We start from the raw sequence: 21,801 nt of genomic DNA on the forward strand, positions 1-21,801 counted from the left end.
AAATTCCTGTACTGTGTGAATGGGCCCTTATATGTATACTGTATTTCTTAACTGACAACCAGTTGAAATGATTATTATTGATTGGTTGAACACTTGTTGTAATTGATCATAATCTGTGTTATCCTTATTGTTCTCTCCATTATTATATGTACAATAATAAGTACAAGTACGAATGAAATGCAACAATATCAGTGTAATTAAAATCCCATTGTTCCACATACTCTAGAACAGTATCAACATACTCCGAAGCTTATTGTTAAAAGTGAGTATTGAATGTGATAAATGTTTGACATATTAAATTTTCAAACACAGTACCTTATGCCTAATATGAATGAATATATTTATCTTTAAGCAATATACCTTTTGGTGAGGCGGCACTTCACATTATTAGTATACAGTGTCGTCTCCCCATTTTACAATGCCTCTCGTACAAGTCATTTAGGTCGTTACTTCTTTTAATTTATTGTTGCAGTTCTTCCACTAGTCTTTTCCGTCATCAGTTCTTTCACTGACCTTATTCCTCACCCATTATTATACCAGAAATACCATACTGCTAATTCTTCACCCCCTCCTGTATGACACTTTTCCCCTCACTTCATATCTCTAACTATTTGCATTTTTCACTGCTAACTTTTCCACATTGCTACTTTATTTTAGGCCTTGGTTTTCTTTTCTCTCGGTTTATTTCTCCTCTACACTATTTCCTTAAGTCATACTGCTTTTTTTCATCTTTATGCCTAACTAGCCGTAGAAATAAATATAAAGTAATTACATAATTAAAATAGGACATTTGAACATTTGTGTTTGATAGAAGGATAAATCGTTCATTATGTTACTTAAATTGTATTAAAAAATTAAAATGCGATCATTTTGATCCAGAGACCACTCATTTGGTCATAAAAATTACTTTAGGAAATATAGGAAACGAATGCCTATCAAGTTTTCTGTGCATAAGAAGCTATTTTAATCTTACCTGTCCTCGATTCACTCAGAAGTTACTGTAATAACATTATAGCATTATGTCCGTCTAGAGAAACTACACTTTCCAATAGTGAATTAATAATTAATTATACAAATCGGTTAATTTAGCTTCCAATATTACTTCATACAAACACAGAAACATTCTCTGTAGGCTGTGTTTCATAGCTTTCGATTGTTGTTGTTGTCCAAGGCCCCTTATAGACGAAGTCATTTGTTTTTTATTTCATTACACTGCCTTAGAAGGCGTTGTTATTGTAATTTTGACTCATTTATCTCATTAAATATCAGTCCTATCAAAATTTTGCATGGAATAAAACTTATCAGAAATTATTTTGAAGAAACTTTTGTTATGTAATATTTTTCATGAAAATTAATAATAAGGGAGATATTTCGATTTATTTAATTCAAGCACCCTTATAACCCACCTTTTAAATACAATATTTTGAATGCCATATAGCCTAAATTCTAAGTTACAACGAACTTAATTTATATTCCAATTTTCATATAAATCGGTTCAGCCATTATCACGTGAAAATGTAACAAACATACAGACAGACAAACAAAAATTTCAAAAAAGCGTTTTTCGGTTTCAGGGCGGTTAATTATATATGTTAGGACCAATTATTTTTGGAAAATCGAAAATTACCAGAAAAATTTCGGCTACAGATTTATTATTAGTATAGATGTATAAAAAGATTTGTTATGTAGTAAAAGCAAAAATCGTATTATTCGTGTTTTCAGTTATCCATGCATGTTTTTCTGATGACTAGCTCTGATAATTGAGAGTTTACTGTACTATGTTCAGCCCAGTTTCCTGACCAAACCCTGTGTGCTGTTGGTATCTCCTTGTGTTTGTGTAATATCACAGATTTATGATCTTCCATTGTAATATGTTTGCTAATATTCTGGATTTTGGATTTCTTCCATTTTCCAAATTTTATTGTAATATACGAATACGTACTTGACTACTGCCTTGAAGTAGAGAATATTGAAAAAAACGTAATGTCACAATAGAAAATCAGAAAGATACTTGTTCATTGGCTAATAAAATTTCACATTCCCTTTACTACAGTTTATCCAGATTGAGTGTGCAAGTTTAGTATCCTTTTCGTACTTTTAATCAAGAGACATGAATATAATTATTATTGTTTGGATGAATTAATAATACTGGAAGTACCTTTTCCTGACTGCCAGCTTCTATTTCGAGTGTCTTAAAACTTAAAAATAAATAAATAAATAAAACAAAAAAAATCCTTACAAAAAATTTGTAACAATTCAACCATACTAAGTTGCACAAAACTATTTTTAATAAACGTAAATCTCACAATTAGTATTGAGAAAGAATGATGATGGCTTGTAACATCAGATTTGTCATATCGTGACATTTTGAACAAATATGCAATACAGCAGTCATGTTAAACTCAATGCCACCATAAACCTACACAGAACACGGTACCAGACTCAGGGCAGATGACATAATGCAAACGACAATTCAGTCGTACCTGATAGTGGTGTCATTCAGTGTTCTGTGCCTAATCACATTGCAGTGTGTGTATGTAAGACCACAGAAACTTCTAAATTAACAATATTGATCATCTTCAGTAATATGACAGAGAGTACAAGTTGATGAGTGGAGAATATTATTCTAAGATCAGTACAAGTGTAATAATAGTAATAGTAGTGGTAGTGGTATTAGTAATAGTAATAATACTTGATTTCATTACTCTTCATTGTACTTTCATCTCCTGTTTCTCCAAAATCAAATTGTACTTTATTTTTAAATTTATCATTGTTCTGTATTCTCTCGCAAATCATATTGTATTTTATTTTTAATTTAACCTTTGGTTTATATTCTGGACCCTAGTGGTCAGCCGTAGATGTCGGCCACATGTCCCAAATTGTGGAATTAGTAGCAATAATAATAGTAATAATTTATTTATTTATTTATTTACTAATATATATTTAATGTGCTGTAGAAGAGCCAGGGTTCAATAACAGTTCAGCACAAGACAATTCATTACAAAAACATTAACAATGATATAAATTACAATAAAAGTACATTGGAATAATTATTTAAAATGAAAAAAAAATAATGGTAATTGAAAATGAAAGGATGGAATCATATAAATTAATATAATACAAATTATGTAGAAGATAATGAGAATAATATTATAATGGGTCATTCCATCGTTCAGGACCTGGGACTACATTTTCTTGGTTAAACCCATCAATTACGTTTATTTCTGTGATTTTTTTCTGGGAAAAAACGTAGCAGATGTTCTTGAATTTGCCCTCTTTCAATTGAGACAAGAAAAAAATAATTTTTATAATGAGGTAGCGACGGAAATTGGGGTCAAACTTTCGTTCTGGATATGACACATTCTTATTTTCTCTTTTTGGAAAACTCTAAATCTCTGCGAAATTTTTAAGATTTTTCAAATGAAAAAAAATATGGAACATTACTCATTCTTCAAGGTTTATTTTAACGCTTTTCTGAGCTTTATATGAAGAAAACTTTGCCAGAAAATAAATGAAACGTGCGTTCCAGACATGATGGAAGAAATTCGTTCTGGACATGACGTCCGGAAAATGTCTGATGTACTTTTCATACATCACTCCTGTTCATACATACTATGAAAGAGGCTTTTAGGAACACAACAGTTGGAGGAACCTATGGCCGGCTTGATTGCCTAATTTCTCATCCTGTGATTTTTATTTTTGGGGAGTACTGAAGAGCAGTGTATTTACTTCGAATGCTCATACTTTGCAAGAGATGAAAGATGGCATTTAACGAGAAATTCGCCATATTGCAGAGGATGAATTCCGTGTTACTACAAATTTCCTGTGGAGGCTAGAATGCCTGCTACACGGAGGACAATTTCAGGTATTCATGTAAAGAGGTGAGTTTATTTACATTTATTTTCTTATTTTTGTCGTACATTCTCCATGCCTCTAGCTTTTATAACCGAAGTGAGAGTTTGTATACTGATAGTGGGTAAAGGCCCACTCCCACTTAGCGGAATCGAACTGAACAGAATTTCTCTTCACAGTATATTTAAATGGAAGATACCAGAAAGCAGTGTGGTGAATTGAATTGAACAGAACAGAATTCATGAGCTAGAATATTTATTCCACTGCCAAACAGATTTCTTGTTTTGGGTATGATCTCAAGTTCTTGTGAAGCCTTCATGAAAAAACAAATATACCACATCCATTCTTGGCGGCTAAATTTGTTTACTATTGAAAGTTATTGCTGAAATGGTACATATACAAAAATCACAATTCAATATGAACAAAGAAAAATTAATAAATCTTTTGCAGAATTACCCTCTTTTGCATGACCAAAAAACAAAAGTACTGGTCGGTTCAATTCCACTAGATGTGAGCGGCGGGAGACTTTTCGATTTGATTCGGTTCGATTCTGCTAAGTGGGAGTGGGCCTTCAGTTCCTTGTTGCTGATAAGTGGAACTATGCAGGAATGTAAACCAGCTGAGTGAGGACTCTGTATATTATTTGTTGGTGAATATACAGGGCTGTGCCCAAACTTAAGGAGAATATAGAGTGGTCCATATACAACATTTATCGAATAGGAACTCATGTTCTGGGAAGTAATCAGTACCAGGCTATGAATGTTAGGAAGTAATAATACTATATTAAACAAAGTAGGCATACAGATTACACATCAATATAACAATTAATGTTGAAAAGTACAGCACATTACAGGAAAAGGTTTTCGAAATGGCGACCACTATTTTCAATACAGACATTGCATCTTCTAAGGAAATTCTGGCGCACTTTCCCAAATCACATCAGATGCTGCAATTATCCTGGCCACTGGCCTGGGTGTTGGATTGGAAGAGGAGGTATGATTGCATGGCCATCCTGCTCCCCTGATTTGACACCTCTCGATTACTTCTTTTGGGGCCATACCGAGAACTTCATTTATGAGACCCTAGTAAACGACCTTTAAACATTAGTGGGAGTGTTGTGATTCGAGAGATTCCTGGAATATTTGGAAGAGTGCGCCAGAATTTCCTTACAAGAAACTGCCATTTCGAAAATCTTTTGTTGTAATGTACTGTACTATTCAACATTAATTTTTACGTTGATGTGTAATCTGTATATCTGCTTTGTTCAATACAGTATTATTACTTCATTCTTATGTTGTCCACCATACTTCCTAACATTCATAGCCTTGTACTGACTCAGGATTACTTCCCAGACCATGGGTTCCTATTCCATAAATGTTGTATTATGGACCACTCTATATACTCTGTAAGTTTGGGCACAACCTTTTGATTGACCCATTTGAAGAATACACGGAAAAAACTATCAAGGTCCATCAATAATCGAAATTGAGTTAATAATGCTATCTTATAGTGGAAAGGAAGTACTATCATGTGGTCTAGCTAGTAATAAGAAATCATCGTTCTTGACATTCCACTACGTCAATTTCTATTAAATACACACATAACAAAGTATTAAGTGCTTAAACTTTAAAATTCGTTTTTCTCGAAACTTTCTAAAATGGACCTTGATCATTATTCATTTGAGAGTTTGAATATTTTGAAGAAAAGTTAAAAGTCTTGATCACATGTGACAGATCTAAGAAATGTTTTCATGTCGAACAGTATCAGTACCTTCCCCACCTCTACACCCCTACTCCAGGATCATTTTTCCACACACTTGTGCTGTGGATCATCTTGCTACTTCTGCTCAATAGCTTATGAAGATGATAATGGAAACTAAGCAATAGTGCCACTTTCTAACACGTTTCTTTTTTTAGAATAATACATTCATTTGGGAGGGAAAATAAAATAAACCTGATATGTTGTTCAAAGTATTTAATAATGCTCTATAAAAAAACAAGTATATACATAGAAAGGAATTTGTGTTCTGTCAACACTAAATTGTATTTTCATCTCATTTAAAATGATAATTACATTGATGTTATATCTAGTTTTTGCTGCTAACTCTTCTCTTGTTCTTAGTTTCTTTAGCAGTGCTCTTGTCTTCTTGTGATTTCTTTCGAAATTGTTCCCATGGATGGCTCTGTTCCTCTGGCTCAACCTCTTTCAACCATGAGTTGTAACGCACAGAAAACTTTTGAAAACCATTCTTAAAGTAGTCTCTACTCTTCTCTTTAGGGATATGTGGCAGTTCAGTATCCTGTAAACAAGGAAAGATAAAAATATAATTCTTAAGTACATCATAATGAAGTGTTACTTCTCCAACTGCTGTTTGATGGCAACTGACAATTAACAAGATTGTTGTTGTTGTTTTCTAATGCCAGGCGTTTGACAATAAAGTCATTTGACCTCTTGCACTCCAATATTTTTCAAAGATATTATCATGGCCAGCCACTGAAGCACAGATTTTGAGGTGTTCCGAATCCATTTCTTGGTTTGAGTTGCATAATGGGCAGTTAGGGGACTGATATATTCCAATTCTATGCAGATGTTTGGCCAAACAATCATGGCCTGTTGCCAATCTAAATGCAGCTACAGACGATTTTTGTGGTAAAACTGGAATTAACTGTGGATTTTGATGCAGAGAGTTCCATTTTTTCCCTTGAGATTGTGTTATCAAATTTTGTTTGTTGAAGTCTAAGTATGTAGATTTAATAAATCTTTTCACAGAGTAATACGTAGATTTAGTAACAGGTCTGTAAGTAGCAGTGCTGCCCTTCTTTGCTAAAGCATCCGCATTCTCGTTTCCCAGGATTCCACAATGGGATGGTATCCATTGGAATACAATTCTTTTATTGAGTGATATTAATTGAGAGAGCATTTTAGTTATTTCTGCTGTTTGAGATGAAGGTGTGTGTTTAGAGACTATTGATAGAATAGCTGCTTTGGAGTCTGACAATATAACTGCATTTTTAAATTGATTGATTGGCATAGAAGATTCCTGAGACTTTCACTTATTGCAAGATTGTAAATCATACATATTCATTAGTGACTGAGGTACTGTGACATTTCCATATTTCCAGTATATTTTTTTATTTAAACTATTTGAAAATTATTTTTACCAAAAAAAATTGGAAAGAAAAAGAGTATTTTCTTATGTCTAGCGACCAGTTTATTAATGAATTTATTTTGTCAATCATGTATTTCATAAGGGTGAAGTTGAAATACCTGTATGTGTTTCAACCTCTAACGATATTTAATACAGTATAATGCAAATTAAAATTCATTATTTACAGAATTTTGGGATTTATGGTTGCAAAACAGCTTCAGTGGGAGGCACATTTTAGATATCAATGCTTTTTGCAGTTTTTCTTTGAATTCCTTCAGTTTTGCAGTTTTTCTTATTTTCTATCTGCCAAATTTGCCATTCTTAGGAGTACAAAAGCTGAAAATCAGTATTTATTAATATGTAGCACAAATACTGAGAAATGTCTAAGTAACATTTGTCTTGATAAAAATCATAATTTCTTGAACTTTGCAAAGACTGACTATGTTAACGTAAATAATTCCATTAAACATAATTACTTTTCAAGCTTGTTATCAAAATTTACTTTTATACTCATACAAAGGATAGTGTAGAAATATTAATGTAACATTTTTTTTTTTTTGTTAAATTAGCACAGTTGGTTCGAATTTATGGTTGTATTGGCTATGAGATAAAAGACCACAAGTAAATATTTGTAGTACTGTCGTGAAGGGTGGAGGAACTGTCGAAATATCAATGTAATGATTTCTTGGGTGCCAAAATGAACTTAAAATAAGACTACATAGACCATACAGTAGATGTATGAATCATGCAATGTAAGAACATCAATTTTGGAGCAATGTTTTTCACATCCATATTTTAATGAAAATTAAGGAAATCTTGCACTTGTGTGTTTTTTTTTTTTTTTGTGTAGGGGTGTAGATTGGCACAATACCTTATTTTTTATTTTCTGCCAGCATTGTTTGCGGAATTTTTCCAAAAGTTTCAGAAACCTCTCACTTGGACGAACCTCTTCTTCAATAGCTGTTTCCATTACTGCTAATACATACTCGAAGTTAAAATGACCGCATCCTTGTCTAAGCATAGCTCCCAGAATTTCTACATTCATCCTGTGAACATTTAAATGCATAGAGGAATCAGAATGAAAGTAAAAATTGAGATGGTCTTTTCAATCATGCTATATAATGAATTCATCATTAGAGCAAAAGAATCATAGTAATAATAAATTACAAATTACTTAGTGAATTGTATTTCCTGTAAATATGATTGTTAAAATTTCTATTAGAAAAAAGTAGTGTTTCATATACCAACTGAACGTGATTTCCTACTTGGAAGAACTTTTCATTTATGGCATATTTCGGGAAACACATAAAATTACAGACAACTGATAAAAGTTAATGATCAAGATGAGATTCAAGCCCATGACTATTTGGTTTATGAGCCTACAGTATACACTATAGCTGTCTTTTCTTAGCGTATTGTCAGCCATTTCCAACCTCTGCTATTTCACCTAAGCTTTCAAGCTTAGTTTTTTTCATATCGAAGTACACAAACCTTCGTGATACCCGATAACTGGTAGTTACTGTACCTGAATCCTATGCTTTTCATGTCCTCCAATAAACATTGAGCTTCTTCCTGAGTTTGGCAACCTAATGCCAATACTCCAAAAGTAACAATATCTGGATTCAGTTTGGCTCTCTGAATAAGTTTAAGAACATCCTGCACAAAAATGGTATAAATACAAATGTAAATTATCTTCATTACTAACTTAATTTGGTATGTATACTTCCTATAAAAGTTACATATGCAATGTTATTAATAATCGTAAAGAAAACTGATATAATGAACGTGGATATTCACAAGAAACTTGTAATAATTTGAGTGTCAGTAATATTTGATTGAAAGTAGTAGATAAGTGCGAACATTTCATGGCTGCTAAGTGGTGATCGAGCTAGCTATTTGCCATTTGTAGCTCTGAGAGAGCTGACAGGAAAGAGAGCATATTGTTACATGTACTCAATGTACTCACCAGAATCCTGCACAATGGCCTAGCCTGAAGGTGCTTCTGCACTGGCCTTCACAATCTCAGAACAAGCCCGTGACATTACCGACAGATTGGGCCCTGGCATAACTGATGTGCCGTGAGCTGGTATCAAAGCATTGAACCCAAGTCTCATCTTTTATCAGTTACTTGAGTTTGCGTGGGCTTGTGCTTGTGTGTGCAGTTCGACCAATGATCAACCACTATTTCAGTCATTTTTGTTTAATTTGTGATTTCTGTTTTTGAAGACGAGTGCAAATAATGGTCCATCACAAAGAAAATACAGTCTCGCTAGAGAAAAAGGAGTGGAAAAGATACTCTTTACTAGAGAGTTTAAAACAACAGAGCCAGATGCAAATTAAAAAAGTACCACTGGGACAGTTTTTAAATCTGTGTTCGACAGCAGTGAAAAGGAATTTAATTTTGTGTGTTATTCAGTAGACTATGTGGGGAACTGTATGCTCATGCAATGGGTTTTCCATCATCCATGGATTGCAAATTACAAAACTCGAGGCAACTAAATTTCTCTTATCATTATTGGCGAGCAGAAATAGTGTCAAAATTTGATTTACTCCTGTTGCCACATTTCCAAAGAATATTACAATAGACGTGAATCAGTCAAAGCTACAGGAAATGCAACACGAAGGTGGATGGGCCTCTGATTCACTGGCCACATGCCAAGCAGAAAAACAGTACAATGCAATCAACTGGTGGGTTGTCAGAACAGTGCTCAGCAGTGTGGTGGACTATGGTGGGCTTTGAAGCCCAGTGCGATGGGCTAGGGGGGTGGCTGTGTCAGGCAATGTTGGTCTTGGGTGGGCTGCTGATTCGCGTGGGTAGTGCTTTGTGGTGGCGACCGTGCAGTGCTCTGGTACTCGGCTCTCACAGAAGGTTCTGGAAATGTTGTTCTTCGATTGGTGTACACCGCTAATGAATGAACTAGGAGAAATTGTATGCGTGATTTCAAGATTCTATAATGGCTCGTATGGCACGAGAATCCAAGGCTGCTTTATTTGAAGGTTTTCAAGATAAAGTGATTACAGATGATGTATGGCCAGCCTGGTCCCCTGACCTCAACCATTGCGACTTTATCTGTGAGGAACCATCACAAGGTGTATAAGTCAAAGCCGAACTCCGAGAAAGTATTAAAAGAAAACCTTAGTCACCAAATTTCATAATTCCTGATGATGAACTGTGCTGAAGCAATGAATGAAACTTTATCTGCAGATGTCAGCAGTGTATACAAGCCGACAGATAACACTTTCTGTAAGAAGTGAGTAAATAGTACATTTAGCAACATTCGTCCTACTAGTCGACCTGGTTAGCGAGTTGGTATAGTGCTGGCCTTCTATGCCCAAGGTTGTGGATTCGATCCCGGGCCAGGTCAATGGCATTTAAGTGTGTTTAAATGCGACAGGCTCATGTCATTAGATTTACTGGCATGTAAAAGAACTCCTGTGGGATAAAATTCCGGCACATCCGGCGATGCTGATATAACCTCTGCAGTTGCGAGCGTCGTTAAATAAACCATAACATTCTTCCTACTAGCTTCCTCAGAGTTGGCAACACATGGCAAACAATTGGGCAGCAGCAAGCTCAACTGTTAGTTAGTGGGCTGTGAAATGTTTGCACCTCTTATCTAATTCACCCTGTAATAGCAACACATTGGATATGATTTACATTTATTAATATATTACGAGGGCAGAACAAAAACGCGAAATATTTCTAAACACAGTGCTTTACAATTTATAATGTACAGATATAAAAATACAAAACGAAAAAATGTTATGTTTGTAGTTTAAATTTTTTATTATGAAAAAGAAAAAAAAGAGATCTTTATACCTCAAATGTAATCTATTTCTATTTAAAATTTCTAATGTATACATCTTTAATTGGGAATTTAAAAAAAAATTACGATCTTATTAACACAAATATGTACTCAAAGATTAACTTACACATGCACTTTTGTAATCAAGTCTTAAACTTCTCTTCTTTATTAACATATTATAAAAGTCAATATCTGGATGAACATCAGCCTTCTCCATGGCACTTAGTAAAGCCTGTAAACGTAGAAAGAAAATATATAAAATAATCTTTTAATTTTCTCGTCTATTTGTTAACTTTCTGTCTATTTCTTAGAATTGCATTGCAGATAATATTCTGAAGAAAATTCAAGCACAATTTTCTAAACAAATGTTGTTTTGACATTCCACAGTTTTGAAATATGAAATACAGTACATAATTAATACCTGTTCAGCTGCCTTTGTTGATGGAATTGTATCCAAAAGCTGGGTAAAAGTTTTAATATTAGGTTTCACCTTATGTTTCTTCATTTGTTCAAGAAATCCCGAACATCCACCCACTAGGATTAATCTATGAAAAAGCACGTAAGTTTAGTGCTAGGAAAAAATAAGAAAAATTCTTTCACGCAATCCACTTCAATCAGACACAGTAACAGAATAGACATACCTGTCTTCAGGTCTTGTAATTTCTGACAGTCCAATAATATTTCCAAAATGTGGTATAGGTGCTAACAGATTTGGGCGGTTCTCTAAAACTGGTGCTACCAAACTCTTCACTTCATTTAATGCAACATTTTCTGAACCAGTATCATGGCCTGAATCCTTATTACTTTCTGTAAGTAAATGTCTCCTCTAAAAGAAAGAAAAAAAAAAGTATGTAAAGGCTGGGGAATACTTTTCCTGAACACAGCATAAGTACAGTGCTGATTTATATTTCATTTGTGGTTCACCTCGGGTATTGGCTTATTGTCTTGACTGAAATTTCCACTAGTAATTCTATTGAAGACATCATGGGTAACGTCGAGGTCTCCAAGACCACAGTCCCTTACACAGCGAAGCAGCAAATTGTATGTGAATAGATCTGGTTTTACTCCTTTCTCTACCATTTTTCGCCATAACTGTAAAAAGAAAAAAAATAATTTTAAAGTTTTAATATCAATCATTCAATCTTCTTAATGTATCCAGCTGTTTGCTGACAACAAAGTCCACTATAGTCTATTCAGTTTTTATTTTTCATGAGAAATGAGGGGTATTTTGATCGGTGTTCATTATGGATGTCTGTTGCTAATAGCCAGAGATGGGGTGTAGTCAATATATACTGCAGAGCTGTCCTCTGCAACTGGTACTGATGATTTTAATTTACTTCTTTTGTAGTTTATGGATGGACAGTATAGAAGAATGTGTTCCAGGTCTTCGTCATGATTATTACACCACAGACAAGTAGGAGTATCAGAAAGGTGAAATCGGTGTAGGTACAATTGAGTGACAATGTGATCTGTTCTGTCTCTTGTTAAAAATGTTTGAACATGTCTGGGCAAGTTTTTGTACATTTCCAGGTCATTTGCTTTCTTTTGTACGGACTGTAAAAATTGTTCCTTTGTCAGAAGAGAGCCAATTGTTGATCAATAGGTTTATAAAATGAGACTTTACTGAAACAAAGGCACTGGATAGAAATATCACTTGAAGAGGTTACATATCGTATCAATTTTAAACTACAATTTAATGTTTTTATATTGCATATTATTATATTATTAACCATTACAATTCTGTAACTAATTGTAGCGATATTAAAATTTTTCCTCAGCAGAGGTGAATGATGATCATCCAACCAGTATGAGGGTATGTATGTTGAGCATGATGCTCCTGCCATTACAGATAGTATACGAAACTGGATTTTGCTACACACTGTAGCTCTCTAAATTTCTCACGATACTGGATGGGCACCAGTCTCATACACTGGCTTGAAATTTCATTAAAAAAAATTTATTTCCCTGAAATAACTCAAAACAACGCCCATTCTGTACTGCTATTCCAAAGTATGATGCCTTAAGACATCATGGCTACAGAGTGGGACAGATAGTAATTAATAATTACCAGTTATGTAAATAAATAATTTATTCTGTCATATAATTAAAATACATTTTAAAAATGTTCAGGGAATAAAGGACTGCAGAAGATGCAATGATATTTACTTCAAATTTAAGCAAGTATGAGAGCAGAGAAGGATCAGTTATGTACCATCATAGGACTACAGAAATGATGCTGATAGATAATTATAAAATTACCAATAGTGCATGTCGAAATCCTGCCTCCTTGTCTGTAATACAAGCTTGGAACAAGAAATTGAAAGTTTCGTCCGATATCTGAACCTTCTTTTCTGCCATCTCATCCACTAGAATAAATGCAGTTGAGAGGTCTCCACACCTTCCAAATGCTGAAATAAACAAGTTGTGTTTATAATTATTTAGTTTTAGATTAAAATTACATATTTAATTTTATGTCGGTATGCTAGTTGACTGTGTAGCTAACCTTTAATCATAGCATGGTAATTAGAAGCATTGGGCTCGTAGCCTTTCTCGAACATTAGTTGACGCAAATGTCTAGCACGTTCGAGACCATCATCAAGCCATGGACTGTTGGCACAGGCATTGAAGAGAGCAGTGTAAGTGGCACCTGTCACTTTGAGGGCTCGCTTCTTCATCTGTAGTGGATACAAATGTGTTATTAAATAAGAAACTAAATTATTAATATGAACAGAGATGGTGCTATCCCCATGGGTCCAAAAAAAATTTGCGCCTCCCACCAACTAACTTATGCAAATCTTAGATGTTTACCAGTCACTGTAAAAAAAAAAAAGTGGCAAGTAACAACAAATTTAACATGTATCTATTATCTAAAGCAGACAGTTGTGAAGTAGGAAAATGAGTGACTGACTTTGAAATCATAGTAGGAAGTTTGTCCTTTGTTATACTTCGGCCATATTTACCAGTTAGTATTTTACGTCTCATTTATTTAGCTTTATTTCAATCCACTCTCTAGTATGGAATTTTAGGATGGAGAAATGCTTGTACTTCTAATCTCACTCCACTAATACTTATTCAGAAAAGAATAATTCTGTAGTGCTCCGGAAAAGTGACACAAGTCAGTTTCCACAAACCTTTTTTGATAATTTATTGACAACTTATGAAACATCTGTTCGCTTGGAAAAAAAAAATACATAGGTATTCCTCCCATTATAATAATTCGCACAGAAAAAAATCAAATCGACATAAACTAGTGTAAGTTGTCAATAAATTATCAAAAAAGGTTTGTGAAAACTGAGTAATGTCACTTTTCCCAAGCACTGCAGAATTAAAATATGCCTTAATAAACCAATTGATTACTCATCCGAGCTTTTGTTCACTGATTTTAATGTTTTGAAAATTAAACAAATTTATTTTATTGCCTTATTAAACTTCATACATAATAACTCAATAAATTCAAATTGTATCATCATAAATATGGAACTATGAGGGAGATCCAGGAAATAACGACCGTTTTGTTGTAATAATTAAAAAAATATATATTTATTTGAAAAAACAAAGTCTGTTACATAACTGAAGCTTCCTTTACTTCTCTACATAATCACCACCTACATTTAAACATTTGTCGTATCTGTTCACTAGCTTTAGAATTCCCGTGTTATACTCCTCTGCCGCCAGTTCATTAAGCCAGGTGTTCACTGTCTTCTTCAACTCTTCATCACTTCCAAAATGCGTACCACCCAGAAAGTCTTTCAGCTTAGTGAAAAGGTGAAAATCGCTAGGAGCAAGGTCTGGACTGTAGGGCGGATGATCAAAGATTTCCCAACCGAATTGATCCAGCAATTCTCGTGCTGAAGCAGCAGTGTGCGGGCGGGCATTGTCGTGAAGAAGCACAACTCCTCTCGAAAGCATTCCTCGCCTCTTGTTTTGGATGGCTCGCCGTAGTTTTCGTAAAGTCTCACAATAACGATTTTCATTAATCGTAGTGCCTTTTGGCATGAAATCCAGCAAAAGAACACCTTTGCGATCCCAAAAGACAGTAGCCATGACTTTTTGTGTTGAGAGAGTCTGTTTGAATTTTCTCGGTTTCTTGGGTGATGAGGGATGATGCCACTCACGTGATTGGTGCTTGGTCTCTGGGGTGTTGTGAGACACCCAGGTCTCATCACCAGTCACAATTTGATCAAGAAAGGCGTCTCCATCTCTGTGATATCGCATCAAGAATGTCAATGCTGAGGCCATGCTCTGGGTTTTGTGTTGGTCACTCAGTTGCCGTGGAACCCATCGTGCACAGATTTTGTGGTAGCCAAGATGTTGCGACACAATTTCACCAAGCAAAGAACGAGAAATGTCAGGAAAGGCAATATGCAATTCGTCGAGTGATGTGCACCTGTCTTGCAAGATTCTGTCATTCACTTTAGTCTTCAGGTCTTCTGTGATGAGTGATGGGCGTCCGGGTCGAGTTTCATCGTGGACATTTGTTCGCCCATTGTTGAACATTTCGCACCATTTTCTCACATTTCTTTCATTCATTACAATATCACCATACACTTCTTTCAATTGCCGGTAAATTTCTGCAGGTTTCAAATGTCGGACATTCAAAAATCGAATCACACTCCTCACCTCACAGTCGGCGGGATTATCAATCACGTCGTTCATTTTGAAGTAACACAAAATGCACAATGGCGACTTGTTGCAACCAGTACTCACAACATTACGAGAACACATGTTAAGGAAGCCAGTTGCCCTTCAAACGAGGAAGGGGAGTCAGCTGCGCGGCGGGTATGTGCGAACGGTCGTTATTTCCTGGATCCTCCTCATAAAAGATCCGATTTTATACGACTAGAGGAACCAAAGTGTTTCACAAGCACAGCTCTTAGCCATGGTACCTACTTTGGTTCAAGATTATATAATAAAATAATTGAAAAATATTCAAATCTGGAAAATTTTAGTAGTGTTAGGAATTTAATTTTTAAAGAATATATATTGATTTAATATGTATTTGTATGAGTTAAATTGTTAGAATTGAAATAGTATTTTCTAAAGTTAATTTATTCCTATAATTTTTTTTCCTTGACCCACTTTGTCAAATAATTATCTTTGTTTGTGTTCCTTCAGGGAAGAATTAAGACTGTATTTTTGTACATGTTATTTTTCTAACAATAAACTAAGTGCCATGATAATTGCAATGTGTTTAAAATTCAGGATAACTCAATTTTTTTATTTTCTCAAAATTTTGCCATTCTGGGCTCATGTGTAAATACGGACCTGAATATGGATACTACTTGAATAGTTTTAAATATCTTTTAGCAAACAAAAGATACTAGGAGTGCAATACGTCAGTGTGATAAAAAGAATCAATGAAAAAGAAATTAAAACATGTTCAAGTACTTTGCAAGTTTCTAAGTGAATTGTAGCTTCATTCAAAAAAGCCGAAGCTTGTGAATTGTCACTATTGATATCGGGGAAAAAAGAACATGTAGCCTGAACATTTTTGTTCAGTACATTGTGATTTCGACAGGAGGTAAGAGACATGTTAACTAAATTAAGAGATTTTTTGGAGTAAATTTTTATGAATTATCTATGCACTTGTAGTATTCTACCATACTTAGTCCTCAAGTGTGCTTTTTTTGCATTATATGGTTGGTTTCTAATATGGAATCTCGTCTAGCAATGAAGTCATTAGCGATCTAGCTTTCCAGTATTTACGTATGATGTTTCCTAGTCGACCTGGTTGGCGAGTTGGTATAGCACTGGCCTTCTATGCCCAAGGTTGCAGGTTCGATCCCGGGCCAGGTCGATGGCATATAAGTGTGCTTAAATGCGACAGGCTCATGTCAGTAGATTTACTGGCATGTAAAAGAACTCCTGCGGGGCAAAAATTCTGGCACATCCGGCGATGCTGATATAACCTCTGCAGTTGCGAGCGTTGTTAAATAAAACATATTTAAAATTTAAAATGTTTCCTCCTGCTGTGAGGAACCTACAGGATATGAAGTGTTGATCATCTATGATATCTTCTTCGCGATATAATAGTCAGTTTGGAGATTGATAATAGTAGTCAATGTAAATATTTTGCCTGACAATCGTATCCCATCAGCAGTCTGAAAATGGCCACTGCAGATTTCTGTGGATGTTCTGGTATGAGTTCTCTATTATTCAGTAAGGTGGTCCATCTTTTGTCTTGCACTTGTAAATATTGGTAAAAATGAAACCATATACGTCTTTTTATAATACATTTGAACATATACTTGGTAATGGGCAATATATTAGAACTTTTTTTTTTTTTTTATTTTTGCAAGAAGATAAGCAGTTTCGTTCCCTGGAATGTAATGAGAAGGAATCCATTGGAAAACTATTTGTTTCGTTTGTGTAGCTGGATCACAAACATTTATATAAAAATAGTATTCTATTTATCAAATACGTTGTTGATGGTGTTTTTCTCTTTAAAAGTCATATAGTACAGTATGTGGCAAAACAAACAACACAGAAATTATCGCTCATCTGCTGTCCATGTTTCCCTAGGAATCAAGTATTTATTTATTTTATATGATAGTTTGACATATTGTAATTTATATTCAGTGTTGAGGTTAGTGCTACAATTATGGTTCTCACAACAGAGGAGAAGGTATTTATCATCGAGCATTATTTCCGGTCATACGGAGTACTGAAATACAAACATACTCTGAAAATCAAAATAAGTCATTATAACATGCAAGGTGAAATAAACTGATCCCGTACGACGGAACTTCTCGACGACAGCTAATGTTATGTTATTTGGTGCCGCATTGTTAAATCGCTCCTGGTACTGCTCTTTAATGTGGCGCAACTTCGGCTCATTCTGATGCCCCACTCCTGAAAGGAATCTTGATACTGAATTACGTATGATTACCGGTATTAAATCTTGTTATAAAAAGGGTATATTGAAAACAGTTTTTCGAAACATTTTCTGGAGTGAAAACGTGAATTTTGGCATGAAAGAGATTAATATTTTCTACAATATACAGACTTCTCTGAACAAAGAAAAGTGATTAAAATAATAAACACCCCAGGCTATGAGTAAAACAACAGGAAAGCCAAGAATTTAAATAATAATCATTCATATCATACATACCTGATTGTACAATTGAAATGCTTTCTTTGTGTAACCTAAGCGCCCACACTCACTTATGATAAGATTGTAAATGTAATTATCTGGCTTGACTCTATCAACTTTCAGCATTCGTGTCTCAAGAACATCAATTGCATCTGCAACCTGAAACATACAGTTCATAATGACAAAATAAATAATTTGGCATCAGGATTATTATAAGGTAGAATTCAGCATAACATACCTTTTTATTCTGGAAGAACTCTTTAATCAAATCAGCATACTGTTTAATTCTTAACTTCTGTGAAGCTGACGGAGGATGTTCAAGATACATTTCTTCTTCTTTATCTCCTTCATCACCTTCAAGAACTTCTACTGGTATTTTTTGGCCTTTGAGATTTCCAAAGGTATCTGGATCAGAGTGAGCAAAATCTATGTCTTTTTCCAAATAATTGTTGATATTCGTTCCTTTACGCTGTCTTCTGTTATAATTCAGATCTTTGTCTTTGTTACTAAAAGTCTTATGAATTTTGGTGTCTTGTACATGATCTTGTGTATGAGGAAATTTTGTTGACAGAGAAGATGCATGATACCCAGGCGATACTGTGTTTATACAGTGCTGACTTTTGTTAGAAGATAATATTGCTTCTGTTATAAGATATCTCTGAGACCTTGCAAAACTACACAGGAACCGACTGGTTGAAATCATGTTTGAAAATGTTATTATATCTCAAGCTATTTTAGTATTTGTTTAATTTCTTATTCTGTTTCAGCGAACTGGAAATTCGTGGTTTTGCAAGCTAGGTAGATTAAATTCCTCTTCTAGCTGCTGTACTAGAGATTCTGAAAAAGACAATAAAATTCCAAAAAAAATATATTAATACACAGCAATTGAATATTATTACTCATTTTATCATTGCTCGTGAAAGTCAAACTAGGGTACACAACTTCGTAGTATACCTACGTCTGAAATCACTGGGATAACCTCGGATTTATTGGTCACAAACGTCAATCCGTCAATTTAACTGAATCCTCTTTAACCTTGTTACAAACACCAGTGTAACACTATCACAGCCATGGTGGTTGCAAAGTAGTTTATCCGATCTTAATGGTCAATTTAGTCACTTTAGCCCATAATCAAAATTAGACCCAAATACATTCATCCTATATAAAGGTTTGTATGCTTTAAGGGGGGTTACATAGTTTGAGTACAGGTTAGGTCTGACTCTACCAACACACAACTCTCGTTATACATTTTTTACATTCTGGGGTTAAATGGAATAATAATGACGTAAGACAGAAGAACTCACAAAATAATGTTAATGTCCATAACGAATAACTTACAGAATGATGTTTATTAAAAATTCTGTTGCACAGAGACAAGACAAGCTGCATGCTTAACATAACCTCGTTGCATAACTTACCATGCAGCTATTTAATATGTGATCCATTTTATCTCAGTTTATATATGACGTTGGGATATTATTATTATATAGTTAATAAATAATATTACAGTAAGTCTAACATGCAACTGTCCATAATACTATCTCTCTCCCATGTTATAATACAAATTCTTGTTTATATTCCCATCGTTTTTATGCACAAATCGATATAAATGGGTTGCAACACAATCGAACTGTCCAATCGATGTAGAATCTATCGAACAAGCAAAGACGTAAACAAAAGTTGCGAATAACATGAAGTCAAAGACGTTATAACGTGTTTGATTATAGCAAATACTCTCCAACAATAACACTGGAAAGTTTGCATGTTTAACATCTTAAATATTCAGTGCCTAAATGGAAAAACTAATATTCTTGAAGATTTTTTAATTGGTAAGAGGTGCCATTTCCTTTGGTTATCAGAAAATTAAATTGAACTGCTAATATCAGTGGTTATAATACCAATTCATATTTTGCAAGATCACGTTACATGCGTGGAGACACAATAATTTATGCGTTGGATGGTATTGAATGTAGAAATTTCGATGTAAAAATTATAGTTGTGAAAAGCATTTTGAAGTTCATGCAATGATAATAGACTAAAGATTATTAATTATCTGGGTCACTGGATGAGAAGAAACTGCCTTCTCAAGGATGCACTGGAAGGAATTGTGAACAATAGAAGAGTTTGAGGCAGAAGAAGATATCAGATGATAGAAAACCTGGGGCGCGCTTCCGAACAGGGGCAGTGGCATTTCCTCTAAGGTTAGAGTCCAGTTTAGGTGTGTGTATATTAATCGAAAAAAAAAATTCATATAGGCCCTAAACATGCATCCTGTTCTCAATATTTTCTAGCCCCTAATTTTCTACTAATACACAAACACCTAAACTGGGCTCTAACCTGAGAGGAAATGCCACTGCCCCTGTTCGGAAGCGCGTCCGGCAGAAAATAGGAAATACTGGAGAATGCTGGATTTACAGTGAAAGATCTGCCCTTGCGCAGAGCACTATGAATGAATATTGACGATATTAATATATTTTTAATAAATCTTAATAATCTTTTAACTTACCGGTATCTAATTAAATGGTCTAGTTATAGGATACCTAGTTGGAAGAGACATAAATTCAGAATTTGATGTAACAACAAATAAACATTTTATTATAGATTTTATTAACTTACTATCAGAATTTGGATTTAGATCCCACAATTAGGAATGTACAAGGGGCAAATCTTACCTCGATTATGTGTTCACTAATATTCCTACAAGTAGGCCTAATTGCACTACAGACATGTAGGCTATAATTTTTATTTTTCTGACCATTTAGCATTGTTTGAAATGTTAAATGTTATGTTTTATTTAACGACGCTCGCAACTGCAGAGGTTGTCGCCGGATGTGCCGGAATTTTGTCCCGCAGGAGTTCTTTTACATGCCAGTAAATCTACTGACATGAGCCTGTCGCATTTAAGCACACTTAAATGCCATCGACCTGGCCCGGGATCGAACCCGCAACCTTGGGCATAGAAGGCCAGCGCTATACCAACTTGCCAACCAGGTCGACTTATGTTTGAATGTTTCTATGGTAGACTGTAAAATTCAGTCAGTACACAATTATAGATTTTTAGCTTACAGAGAGTTTTCTCCTTTAAATTATAATAAATTTAAACAATTTTTGAGAACAAGTGCACAATACCAGAGCGGCGAATTTACTCGGCAATAAAAGCGCAATTACACTCCTGTTCTCTTCTCCTCTTCGTCCTCTTCTATCTGTCATATCTTATCTATTTCATATCTTATATCACTCACAATGTCACTTATTTCACACATTACTTAGATTATATTTAATTTATATTAAACCGACTATATGCATATTGTATTTTAAAATTACTTACCTCTCCTAAGTGGGATTCGATCCTCGAACCTCCAACTCGACACACTAGTACAGGCTTGCAGAACAGGGCGATAATTGTGGCGTTGCGACACTCATCGAAAACGTCACGCATCCCTTCCTTCTACCCCCTCGTCATTGACTTGGTAGGGTGGGGGATTTGTATTCATTGAGTTATGTGATTGCGTACGGGGCACAGTGACGTCATTCAACTCCAGTGGACTGTGGACGGGGAACCAACTCTTTCCTCTTGCTGTCCACCCCTCTCTCGCCAGTTCTGTAACTCTACACTAGTATATACAGTAGTATATAGTATAGTAGATAGTACAGTCTAGTAAATAGTCATGAAGCTCAATACGTAAAGAATATGCTTCCATAGATAGTTGCTAACCACTAGGATCGCTACTATCGCCTCATCACAGACAATCTGAAATAGTACCGGCACGGTCTATTGTTCCTAGTACCCTCAAAAACTCAAGCTTCGTGACTGTGATACTAGACTGTGATAGTAGCTACAATAGCTTAACCACTATGCTACAAAGTTAAGTTGAAAGAACAACCTCTAAATCTGCAACATA

General features: G+C 34.7%; 1 protein-coding gene across 1 annotated transcript; it reads right to left on the reverse strand.

Annotated features, from left to right (window-relative positions):
• Window positions 1–5,811: 5,811 nt before the first annotated feature.
• On the reverse strand, window positions 5,812–19,467 carry LOC138713345 (pentatricopeptide repeat-containing protein 1, mitochondrial). Its single transcript, XM_069845375.1, has 12 exons — window positions 19,318–19,467; window positions 18,138–18,736; window positions 17,918–18,058; window positions 13,310–13,481; window positions 13,066–13,214; window positions 11,731–11,898; window positions 11,448–11,632; window positions 11,228–11,351; window positions 10,934–11,038; window positions 8,526–8,656; window positions 7,872–8,046; window positions 5,812–6,151 (listed from the first exon to the last, which is right to left on the reverse strand). Exons 2-12 carry the CDS (start codon window positions 18,600–18,602, stop codon window positions 5,939–5,941), a joined length of 2,028 nt encoding a protein of 675 aa, XP_069701476.1. The 5' UTR covers window positions 18,603–18,736; window positions 19,318–19,467; the 3' UTR covers window positions 5,812–5,938.
• Between the last annotated feature and the right edge of the window lie 2,334 nt (window positions 19,468–21,801).

This window comes from Periplaneta americana, chromosome 14, assembly GCF_040183065.1.
Source record: "Periplaneta americana isolate PAMFEO1 chromosome 14, P.americana_PAMFEO1_priV1, whole genome shotgun sequence".
Classification (NCBI taxonomy): domain Eukaryota; kingdom Metazoa; phylum Arthropoda; class Insecta; order Blattodea; family Blattidae; genus Periplaneta; species Periplaneta americana.